This window comes from Biomphalaria glabrata, chromosome 9 (genome assembly GCF_947242115.1).
Source record: "Biomphalaria glabrata chromosome 9, xgBioGlab47.1, whole genome shotgun sequence".
Lineage (NCBI taxonomy): Eukaryota > Metazoa > Mollusca > Gastropoda > Planorbidae > Biomphalaria > Biomphalaria glabrata.
The window spans coordinates 2,095,751-2,107,825 of record NC_074719.1 but is presented as its reverse complement, the minus strand read 5'-3'; the positions used below and the strand labels follow the sequence as shown (position 1 = coordinate 2,107,825).

General features: G+C 37.6%; 1 protein-coding gene across 1 annotated transcript; it reads left to right on the top strand.

The window, feature by feature from the left end:
* Positions 1-7,338: 7,338 nt before the first annotated feature.
* On the top strand, positions 7,339-10,117 carry LOC106071121 (uncharacterized). The gene is made up of 2 exons (XM_056041956.1): positions 7,339-7,488; positions 9,780-10,117. Exons 1-2 carry the CDS (start codon positions 7,362-7,364, stop codon positions 10,010-10,012), a joined length of 360 nt encoding a protein of 119 aa, XP_055897931.1. The 5' UTR covers positions 7,339-7,361; the 3' UTR covers positions 10,013-10,117.
* Positions 10,118-12,075: the final 1,958 nt, after the last annotated feature.

Below are 12,075 nucleotides of genomic sequence, written 5' to 3'. Positions count from 1 at the left end.
ACCATGCGATGCGGCTCAAAAAGTTTAGGTGCAACGACTACTTTTTGTTTTCTAAAAGCAAACCGTTTAGTTTATAAAATTAATTATGCAAGAGTTTTTTTTTTTTCTCATAAAAATACACCAATTCCTAAACATAAATGTAAGGGAGATAATGTTAAAAATATGTTACAAAGTGTATTTTCAGGTCAACTTAGCTGCTAAAATTAAAAGAAAACTTTTTTGTTTGTTTATAAAAGCTAAGAATGAACTTTGTATGTAAATATCACGCACATTTTTTAAAATGGACTTTTTATGCAGCATATTTCGTGCAGTAGCGTGACGGCCGCGGCAACACATGTTGCTAAACTAATTTCCTCAAAATATTTTAATAATCAGATTTTTTTGTTCAGTGCCCCCATAAGGATTAAAACTGCTTATTTTTATCTGTCGGTAGGTCTGTCCGTTACGTTTACATATAAAAAATCACTAAAAGCTTTTGAAAATCTGATTTAACCTTTAAAGTTTCTTCCAAAACATCGCAATAGTTTTAAGTATCTATAATTGATTGTTCCGGATGTTTTTGTGAAAAACTAATCAATGCCAACGAATGTTTGTTTGCTCTTCTAACTAACTAAAAAACAGACATTCTAGCTAGATTTAGATGTAATCTAGAATTTTTACATTAGATCTAGATTTTTTTATCTTTATCTAGATTTTTAAAACTAGATTTAGATTTATTAGCGGCCCCCTAAAGGAGAAAAGAAGCTATTTGTTCTGTTTGTTTGTCTGTCCGTCCGTCAGTCCGTCAGTTTAGATCTCTTAAACTAGAAAAGATAGTGAAAATCCGACATCATAATATTTTAGACCATCCAAAGTCTGATGCAACGGCTTCTTTTTTCTTTTCTGAAAGCGAAAAATCTAATTTTTAAAATCAATTATGTAAGCAATTTTTTCATAAAAATACAACATTTTTCTTAGAACTATTCATTATAGGAACAAACTCAGGAGGCTATTTTGTAACGGAGATAACTATTTACCATTTTGTAACACATTTATGCAGACGGCTTTAGATTTTTTTAAAAATTATATTGCTAAGTTAAGTAATTACTGTCATAATTACTACAGCATTTACCAAAAAAAAATGTTTAATCTCTTTTTAAAGCGAAAAAATCTATTTAGTATGCATATAGGTGGATCGTAATTTTAAACAATAATTAATAAGTAGTTTTTCATATTATCGCGTGAACTACAATTGTGCACTGTCGACACAGAACACGTAATTTTTTTTTTTTTGAGGCTTTGAATAAGAGATTGACCTTTTACAAAACATTGAGATCAATTAGATATTCATTTTCGTTTGTAAAATGTTTTACATAATTCGGATGTTCCTTCAGAGTTGAAGATAGTTTACTTCCTAGTCCAAACCTCGCACAGGACGACGGGGGATGGGAGCGGGCAGGGTTTGAACCCTCGACCGTCGATAAATCCAAACGACAGTCCAGCGCGCAAACCGCACGACCAGGCAGCCATTCATTATATATATGACATCAGTTAGGCCAGGTTCTCATCTTACTTCCCCTTCACTTTCACCTATTCCTTGGTCTGCTGGATTCTGCATATTCTTTCTGAAATTATTTAAAGCTGCCTTTTTACTTGCCTGGGTGGACCACTTCTGAATAGAATTTCATTCTGATATTATTTCTGAAAATATTGAAAGCTGCCCTTTTTACCTTCCCGTGTGTTTGTGTTTCCACACAAAACTGTCTTTGCAACCTTGTTTAAATATAACAGTGGTGATATTAAACTTTAAAACATAATTGCTCCAATCATGCCAATTAATACAATTTATACCATTGAACATTTTACATGGTACGTTCGCTCTTACGAACAAGCGCAGTAACATTTCTTGAATAAATATTTGAGGACCTATCTCTTCCAGTAACAAAAAGAGCGCGGGCCTAAAACAATGGTTCTCAAACTTTTAATAATGGCTTACCTCTGAGTCCTAAAAAAGTATATAGGCGCCTCCCCCTGTTATCCAGCTAGTGGGTCTGTAAGCTCCGCGGGGGGGGGGGGGGGGCAAGAGTTTGCCTGTATTTTAAGCTTAGGGAATTCATCATCCTGTGGTCTCTGTCGCTACCAGACTATTTCTCTTAGGAATAAAAGCGCAAGTCAGATTTAAATTAAGAAAGCTTGGGATACATTCCAGGAAGTTGAGCAAGTGTGTTTATGATGGGCTTGACTGAAAGATAATACCTGTGTTCAGAAATACATCGTGTGTTTAGAAAACATCTTGTGTTCAGAGAGACATCTTGTGTTCAGAAAGACTCTTGTGTTCAGAAAGACATCTTGTGTTCCTTATTGTTTACATAAAAAGCGTCCACTGAACATCACTTGTAATACATTTGACCGTGCTGAAACACACTAGACTCAAACTGTTTAGTTCTTAGTTGGTTTTAAGAATCCAAAAGAAAAAATAATGTTAACATTCTCCTCTCCTGTGGTCTCAGTGGTCCAGGGTTTGAACCCTGCCCCCCGCCATCCCGTGCCATCCTGAGGGAGGTTAAGCTATACATAAGTCTATAATACTATGTGATGTTTCTAGAAAAAGGGGCGCCAATAAAGTGCCATGCAACGGGCGCCAGATATGCCCATGACGCCCCTGTATGTCTGTGTTTGTGTGGAAAGGATATTGCAAGCCTGGTCAATAGACAGATGTCAAACACTAATGAGAGATGAATGGCTTATATCGTTACATTATCTTGTTCATTAATTCAAAGTTCAGTTATATAACGCACATACTTCGCATGCCAGTTACACCATCTCCAGTTTGACAAGGTAAGCCTGTGTTAAATGTAGCGCTCTGCAGATGTAGATGTTGTGCTCTGTAGATGTAGAAGTTAGATGTAAAGCTCTGTAGATATAGAAGTTAGATGTAGTGCTCTGTAGATGTAGATGTTAGATGTAGTGCTCTGTAAATGTCGATGTTGTGCTCTGTAGATGTAGATGTTAGATGTAGTGCTCTGAAGATGTAAATGTTAGATGTAGTGCTTGCTCTGCAAATGTAGATGTTAGATGTAGTGCTCTGCAAATGTAGATGTTAGCTGTAGTGCTCTGTAGATGTCGATGTAGTGCTCTGTAAATGTCGATGTAGTGCTCTGCAGATGTAGATTTTAGATGTAGTGCTCTGCAGATGTTAGATGTTGTGCTCTGCAGATGTAGATGTTAGATGTAGTGCTCTGCAGGTGTTAGATGTAGTGCTCTGCAGATGTAGATGTCAGATGTAGTGCTCTGCAGGTATTAGATGTAGTGCTCTGCAGATGTAGATGTAGTGCTCTGCAGATGTAGATGTTAGATGTAGTGCTCTGCAGGTGTTAGATGTAGTGCTCTGCAGATGTAAATGTTAGATGTAGTGCTCTGCAGATGTTAGATGTTGTGCTCTGCAGATGTAGATGTTAGATGTTGTGCTCTGCAGATGTAGATGTTATATGTAGTGCTCTACAGATGTAGAAGTTATATGTGCTCTGCAGATGTAGATGTTAGATGTAGTGCTCTGAAGATGTTAGATGTTGTGCTCTGCAGATGTAGATGTTAGATGTAGTGCTCTGCAGATGTCAAATGTAGTGCTCTGTAAATGTCGATGTAGTGCTCTGCAGATGTAGATGTTAGATGTAGTGCTCTGCAGATGTTAGATGTAGTGCTCTGCAGATGTAGATGTAGTGCTCTGCAGATGTAGATGTTAGATGTAGTGCTCTGCAGGTGTTAGATGTAGTGCTCTGCAGATGTAAATGTTAGATGTAGTGCTCTGCAGATGTTAGATGTTGTGCTCTGCAGATGTAGATGTTAGATGTTGTGCTCTGCAGATGTAGATGTTATATGTAGTGCTCTACAGATGTAGAAGTTATATGTGCTCTGCAGATGTAGATGTTAGATGTAGTGCTCTGAAGATGTTAGATGTTGTGCTCTGCAGATGTAGATGTTAGATGTAGTGCTCTGCAGATGTTAGATGTAGTGCTCTGTAAATGTCGATGTTGTGCTCTGTAGACGTAGATGTTAGCTGTAGTGCTCTTTAGATGTCGATGTAGTGCTCTGCAGATATAGATGTCAAATGTAGTGCTCTGTAAATGTCGATGTAGTGCTCTGCAGATGTAGATGTTAGATGTAGTGCTCTGCAGATGTTAGATGTTGTGCTCTGCAGATGTAGATGTTAGATGTTGTGCTCTGCAGATGTAGATGTTAGATGTAGTGCTCTGCAGGTGTTAGATGTAGTGCTCTGCAGATGTAGATGTTAGATGTAGTGCTCTGCAGGTGTTAGATGTAGTGCTCTGCAGATGTAAATGTTAGATGTAGTGCTCTGCAGATGTTAGATGTTGTGCTCTGCAGATGTAGATGTTAGATGTTGTGCTCTGCAGATGTAGATGTTATATGTAGTGCTCTACAGATGTAGAAGTTATATGTGCTCTGCAGATGTAGATGTTAGATGTAGTGCTCTGAAGATGTTAGATGTTGTGCTCTGCAGATGTAGATGTTAGATGTAGTGCTCTGCAGATGTTAGATGTAGTGCTCTGTAAATGTCGATGTTGTGCTCTGTAGACATAGATGTTAGCTGTAGTGCTCTGTAGATGTCGATATAGTGCTCTGCAGATGTAGATGTTAGATGTAGTGCTCTGTAAATGTCGATGTAGTGCTCTGCATATGTAGAGGTTAGATGTAGTGCTCTGTAAATGTCGATGTAGTGCTCTGCAGATGTAGATGTTAGATGTAGTGCTCTGCAGATGTAGAGGTTAGATGTAGTGCTCTGTAAATGTCGATGTAGTGCTCTGCAGATGTAGATGTTAGATGTAGTGCTCTGCAGATGTTAGATGTTGTGCTCTGCAGACATAGATGTTAGCTGTAGTGCTCTGTAGATGTCGATATAGTGCTCTGCAGATGTAGATGTTAGATGTAGTGCTCTGCAGATGTAGAGGTTAGATGTAGTGCTCTGTAAATGTCGATGTAGTGCTCTGCAGATGTAGATGTTAGATGTAGTGCTCTGCAGATGTAGAGGTTAGATGTAGTGCTCTGTAAATGTCGATGTAGTGCTCTGCAGATGTAGATGTTAGATGTAGTGCTCTGCAGATGTTAGATGTTGTGCTCTGCAGATGTAGATGTTAGATGTAGTGCTCTACAGGTGTTAGATGTTGTGCTCTGCAGATGTAGATGTTAGATGTAGTGCTCTGCAGGTGTTAGATGTAGTGCTCTGCAGATGTAGATGTTAGATGTAGTGCTCTGCAGATGTTAGATGTTGTGCTCTGCAGATGTAGAAGTTAGATGTTGTGCTCTGCAGATGTAGATGTTAGATGTAGTGCTCTGTAGATGTAGATGTAGTGCTCTGCAGATGTTAGATGTAGTGCTCTGCAGATGTAGATGTTAGATTTAGTGCTCTGTAAATGTCGATGTAGTGCTCTGCAGATGTAGATGTTAGATGTAGTGTACTGTGTGTGTAGATGTATTGCTCTGTAGAATTGAGTGTATGTCTCCTTTACTTTCTTTAAGGCCTGTCTTATAATAAACTATTCTTTGGTTAACTTTGTAACACATCTGCTGGGTTTTATGAGTGTGTAGTTTCTCAACATTATATTGTATTAATGGGCGTGGTCTCTCTTACTCTTGTACTTGTTGACTTATGTTAATGCGATGAACTTAAAACTTGCATATTAGACATAACTCACTAAATACACTGAATAAAGGCAGGTGGTAGCAGCCTACAAATTTATTGAGTAGAAATAACTTTGTTAATATGGTAGTAAAAGTTAAGGAACAATGTACAATCACAACCATAGTAAAGAATTCATGTTCAGAATTAGCTTTTCACAATATACATACTTCCCGCTGAACATATATTTATGTCCATACTCTACAAGGACAGATTAACAACTGAGGTTTTCATTTCTTGGTCAGTCTCAGACCGTTAGCTTTAGGTTTTCACTTCGTGGTCAGTCTCAGACCGTTAGCTTTAGGTTTTCACTTCGTGGTCAGTCTCAGACCGTTAGCTTTTACATGCAAAAGGCACGAGATGATCAAGGGACTACACAATCACTTCATGGCACAGTGAGTCTCAAACGAGGCTGTGACACACTTATCATCAACTTGCACAGATTTTGTTAGGACTCCCTGTGTTAGGTCTTACATGTTCACTTGATTTTGAGACAAGTTGATAGAGCCATAAACTACCACATTGATAGTCTGAGATCTAGTCCCAATATATTAATCCTTATGTACATGTGTTCCTTATATTTCATATTTCTGTGTTGAGTCTATATTTCAAACGTAATATTTTGTATATGTAATTGACGTATGAGCCACTGTGGACAAAATTTAGCATAAAAAGTTTATTAGTTAGCTCGAGTTAATTATCATTTTAAAAAATAGCGCAGGCTGAAATCCTTGCATTATTTTAACGAAATAAATTATCATTCCAATACGCAGGGAAGTTTATGCGATACGATACGATCATGAAATGTTTTGTGTAGGGCGTTGCTCTGATATTTGCAGTAGAGACGTTATATTCAATTGTTATCGTTTGTTATTTCCGAAAAAGGTTAAGGTGATTTTTTTTAGGATCCAGACAGGTGTGAGACAGGGGTGCATCTTATCTCCCTTCCTTTTCCTTCTAGGCATCGACAACATAATGAGGAGAGCAATGAATCAGACTGCCTCAATGGCGTGAACAAAACCGAATGACGGACTTGAACTTTGCCGATGACGTTGCACTACTCGTTGCTACAAATAAATGCATACAAGAAATGACGGACAGCCCTAATTAGAGAGGCGCCCTAATTAGAGAGGCACCCTAATTGGCCTCCGCATAAACTTGGATAGGAGTACAATTTTGCGACTGGGATATAAGGCAAAGGGTGCCCCCGTCAGACTTAGGCGAGTCAAAGCTTGAAGAGCTGGACAAGTTCACGTACCTTGGCAGCATCATAAAAAATGATGAAGATGCCTACCAAGATGTAGCGTGCCGAATAGGAAAGGCAAGGGGCATTTTCCAAAGGCTGCCGCCTATTTGGACAAGCCAAGCCATTGGACTCGAGAAAAAAATACACCTTCTCAACACAATCGTCATTCCAGCTACAACATACGCATGTGAGACATGAAAGTCATCTGTCAAAATTGTGGCTCAACTAAAATGGCTACGACGAATTTCAGGAGTCAGTTATATAGATCGGGTTTCAAACAAGGAAATCCTATGCCGAACTTGGAGTCGACAGGTTGTGACAGAGCCTCTTATGATGTTCGCAGGCCGTATCCTCCGACTAAATTAACTATGCATACCAAGAGTTGCCAATTTTCAACTGTTTTTAACTTTACCTTTTTTGCATTTAAATGTAAACTGTATAATGAAATTTCTGTTTCAAAGAGATTTTCTTCATCGCCCAATCAAAGCAGACGTTTTGGACTTGTTCAAGATGACACTAGTTCTGGTTCTTGTCGTCTGCCTGGCCGTACAGGCCCTCGCTCTGCCTGGTAAGTAGCCCAGTAGATAGACGTCTGTCTTTCTGTTTGGAGAGAAACAAGAGCATAAAATAAAAAAAAAACATCTTACATTATGTGTAGTTGTATCAGTTAGTTTTGATCAGTCATGTCATTAAATGTGTAATAGGTCTAGACGAACATAATTAAACCTGAGCGATTAGAGATATTTTTATCAATTGTATTTGTTTGGCGCGATTCCATGCTTTTAGCTTTCTCAATGCGCTATGATTCTATCATCTGTCTGGACTAGTTAGAAAACAGGGGGTGGGTGGATAGAAAGAAGGGTATCTGTGTGAATGTTACCGTGATCGCTTTACATATATATATATTAAAAAGTTGAAAGACATGAATTCAAATTCAAGAGCTAAAGCCTCCTCATGCTAACACACTAACCGCTGTGCCAGTGAATCACTTATGAAAAAAAAAGACTTTATAGTTATCTATTGGTAGCTGCAAACTTTAAAGCGTCGAACTACTAAGTGTAAATGGGGCTTAATCAAATTATACCACTACATCAGTAAAGTACAATTTATTTCCCTTGTTTGATACCCTTTTTCTATATCAAACTAAATCAATTACCGCTAATCAGTTATTTAATTTGGTTAATTTATTTATTGATTCATGTTTTCTTGAGGACAATGTAAAGTGCAAATTTTCAACTTATTTTTAGAATTGAAATTTAGAGAAATGACGTTTAAAAAATTTGGTATCAAACAGTCAGTCAGACAGATGAAGTAAGCAGACGTAAGCTTTGAAATGATACTTATATCTAAAAGCAAGCCATATTTTAGAATATAGAAATAGAGTTCTTGTAAATTTTATCTCTTTCCATATTTTTGTTATCAACACAAAATAATTTCTTATCAATAATTAATTGACTAATTTTTTATTTTTTTAAATGTAATTCATGTTTTGTTAGCAAGATAAATAATTGTTTTAAGTTTCAACTTGATCCGAGAATGTACTTGGGAGAGATAGCACACAATTATTTTACCAGACAGACAGACAGAGTTAGCTGATGCAAGCTTTGTAAAAAAAAAAAATATTGATTCACTAAATTCAAAAATTACACTCACAACATTACCACATTTAAAGGAACTTTTTGAAAAAAAAATGCCTAAGAAAAATCGAAAAAATCTTGGAAGACAACGGCCACCCGCTCCATCAGAACTACGTCAGGTCGTCGCGAAGTGGGCGACTGCTGTCAATCAAAACAAGAACGGAGCGGTACAAAAACTCGTTCGTACCTCACTCGGTCAGACTCTATCACCGCCACTCATTGATCAGGGAACATGAAAAGCACCAAGATACCTGTGTGTAGTCGCTGAATGAACTCTTTATGTTGTGTCTGTTGTATTTATGTGTATTTTTCTGTTGTGTTATCTTTATATGAGAAAAGAGTCCTTGTAATCACAACAAATTTCCGTAAGGATCAATAAAGCAGTCTTAGTCTTAGTCTTATAAATTCCAATCTAGCATATAAAGTACAACAAGTCTAATGAGTATTTGACATTAGTCGGGGTGGGGGTGGGGGAATCGTTGTATTGACCACGCGACACCACACGACACCACACGACACCACACGACGCCACACGATACCACACGACACCACACGACGCCACACTACACCACACGATACCACACGATACCACACGACACCACACGATACCACACGACGCCACACGACACCACACGATACCACACGACACCACACGATACCACACGACGCCACACGACACCACACGATACCACACGACACCACACGACGCCACACGACACCACACGACACCATTGTTAACCGTGATCCACAGAAGCAGACGAGTTTTAAATGTCAAGGTCTGAAAGGGGAACAACTTATAATTATCGTAGCATACTACGTAAGGGTCAGGTAATCACATCTAACTTCGAATATTTCTGTTTATCGAAATTTAAAATTCTTTATTCTCTCTTTCTCTCATTCTCTTTCCTTATCTTTCTCTCTCTCTCTCTCTCTCTCTCCCATATATATATATATATATATATATATATATATATATATATATATATATATATATATATATATATATATATATATATACCAGTAGCAAAGGAAATAAATACATTTTAGGAATAATCTACCAGATGGGCAGAATATATGTATATATATTTATCTTTCTCTCCCTCTCTCTCTCTCTCTCTCTCTCTCTCTCTCTCTCTCTCTCTCTCTCTCTCTCTCTCTCTGTATGTGAAAAATTCAAGTTTTTTAAAATTCAGTTACTTATACTTTAGTATCTTATCCTCAGGTTTCCCCGGCAAGAGAAGCAACAAAGAGTCAGTGAGTGTGGAGAACTTTGACTCGCGCTCTCTGGAGTCAGTCAGTGTGGAAGACTTTAATTCACGCTCTCTGGAGTCAGTCAGTGTGGAAGACTTAGAAAGTGTGGATAAACGCAGATCTCAAGAAAGTGTGGATAAACGCAGCTCTGAAGAAAGTTTGGATAACAGCAGCACAGAGGATACGCCCCTAGTGATGCATTAAGGGTTGAGCTTTACTTCAGGATAAAGAGAGGATATATGAGAATAGATGGAGATAGATTAAGATATTGTAAAATAAACAACGGCTAAATAGATCACCTGGAAACAATTGTTTGCTTTCTAACTTGTTTACTTCCCTTGTGTATTCCTTAATGTGTGTTTGGTGTTCACATACAAGTCATAACTAAATGTTGATAAAGGGAAAGAACTCTTACAACTATAGCTTTCAAAAATGTAGATTTACTTTATCAAGTAAAAGAAAAACAATAATTATTTAACTAATTTGATTCATGTTTTGATAGGTACAATAAACAATTGTGTAAAGTTTCAACTTGATCCGAGAATGTGGGTGTGGAAGAAATAACGTGTTCAATTACCTAAGGGGATGAAACCCGACATCTTTAGTCCTATCTTTGTTGGTATCTTAATCAAACAAAATAATTAAGTACCAGTAGTTAATTGACAAATCGGTACATTTTTTATTGATTATGTCTTGTCTGTGTCAATAAATAATTGTGGAAAGTTTCAATTTGATCCGAGAATGGGTGTGGGAGAAATAACGTGTACAATTTTTTTTTACCAGACAGACAGACAGACAGAGTGACTTGATATAAGCTTTGTAAAAAGTTAAAAACATTCAAACATACAGATATTTATGCCCGCCAGAAGCGAAGTTACAACGGAACATTTTATCGAAATGAGATGAATGTCTGGCATGGTTGGAAAGATGTGGCCCACACATCAGTTCCTTCCTCTCCACAAGCAGCTGATCCGCCCAAAATAACGGCAAGTGTCGGTATAGTTTAGGGACAGCGACGTCGCAGTATCTGCCAGAGCGTAGAACTGTGTGCTGTAAGCTGCTTAGGGTCATCGGCTCCTGATTTTTCCTCGGGGTTGACTTCCGAAACCTTTCCCATGCTTGGGTGTAGCTGTAAGTCTGCAGTAGAGGTTCAGTGCTAAATATTCCCTCTACTAAGTGGGCTAGGTTAACGAGCCCCTCTAAGGCGTGTTTACTGGCCTGTGTCTCTTTGCACCAGTTATTGCTAACAGAGGCAAATCTTAAAGCCAGGAGTTTGACTCCTCAGACGCTATGGAGACTTATTACATGGGAAGCATTTTATATGTATTGTTCCTAATGTAGTGCGGAATCTTGGAGTTTTCTTCGACTCAACACTATCTTTCGACCCACACATAAGTCAGCTTTGCAAGGGTCTTTATCTGCAGATTCGCAGATTAGGCCAGATCCGACCGTATCTAACAACGGAGTAAAAAAAAACGCTAGCTGTGGCATTCATACTCTCCCGCCTTGACTACTGCAACGCCGTGCTAGCAGGTATACCCGATGACAAAATAGCCAAGCTGCAACGTATCCAGAACAACGGCGCACGAATAGTACTTAGAAAAACAAGACGAGATTCTGCTACTACGCTCTTGCGCACGCTCAGACGATTGCATAATATATAGAACAATAAAAACAACACAAGATACAGAAATTTTACAAAGAGAATTAGATGAATTACAGAAATGATAATCAAACTGGAGCATGTCTTTCCACCCAGAAAAATTACAGTTATTAAGAGTAACAAAAAAACTAAAACAAATTAATTCCACTTATCATATTCATGGTAAACCAGAAACACAGACTAAAAACGCAAAATACCTAGGTGTTATAATAAATGAAAAACTGTCATGGAATCCCCATATTGATGAAGCTATCAAAAAATTAAACAAAGCATTAGGGTTTATTAGAAGAAATTTATATCAATCAAATAAGAACATAAAACTAAAATGTTATTTAACCTTAGTTAGGCCAATAATAGAATATGCATCCTCCTTTTGGGACCCCTCAACTCAAGATAACATTAAGAAACTGGAACAGACACAAAATACAGCAGTGAGATTCATAACAAACAAATATTCACACTTAACTAGAGTAATACCTTTAGTAAAATCTCTAAATTTAGAAAGCCTTCAGGACAGAAGACCTAAAAGTAAAGTAGCAATTATACATAAAACACTGAACCATAATTTTCAAATACAAAAACAAAATTTAATAAAATACTCTGA

What these genes read in the sequence shown, in the direction of transcription:
- LOC106071121 (XM_056041956.1), top strand. Translation starts at nt 7,362, where the DNA reads ATGAAATTTCTGTTTCAAAGAGATTTTCTTCATCGCCCAATCAAAGCA. An exon ending in ACAGGCCCTCGCTCTGCCTG is followed by an intron (nt 7,489 to 9,779) that starts GTAAGTAGCCCA and finishes TCTTATCCTCAG; the next exon opens with GTTTCCCCGGCAAGAGAAGC.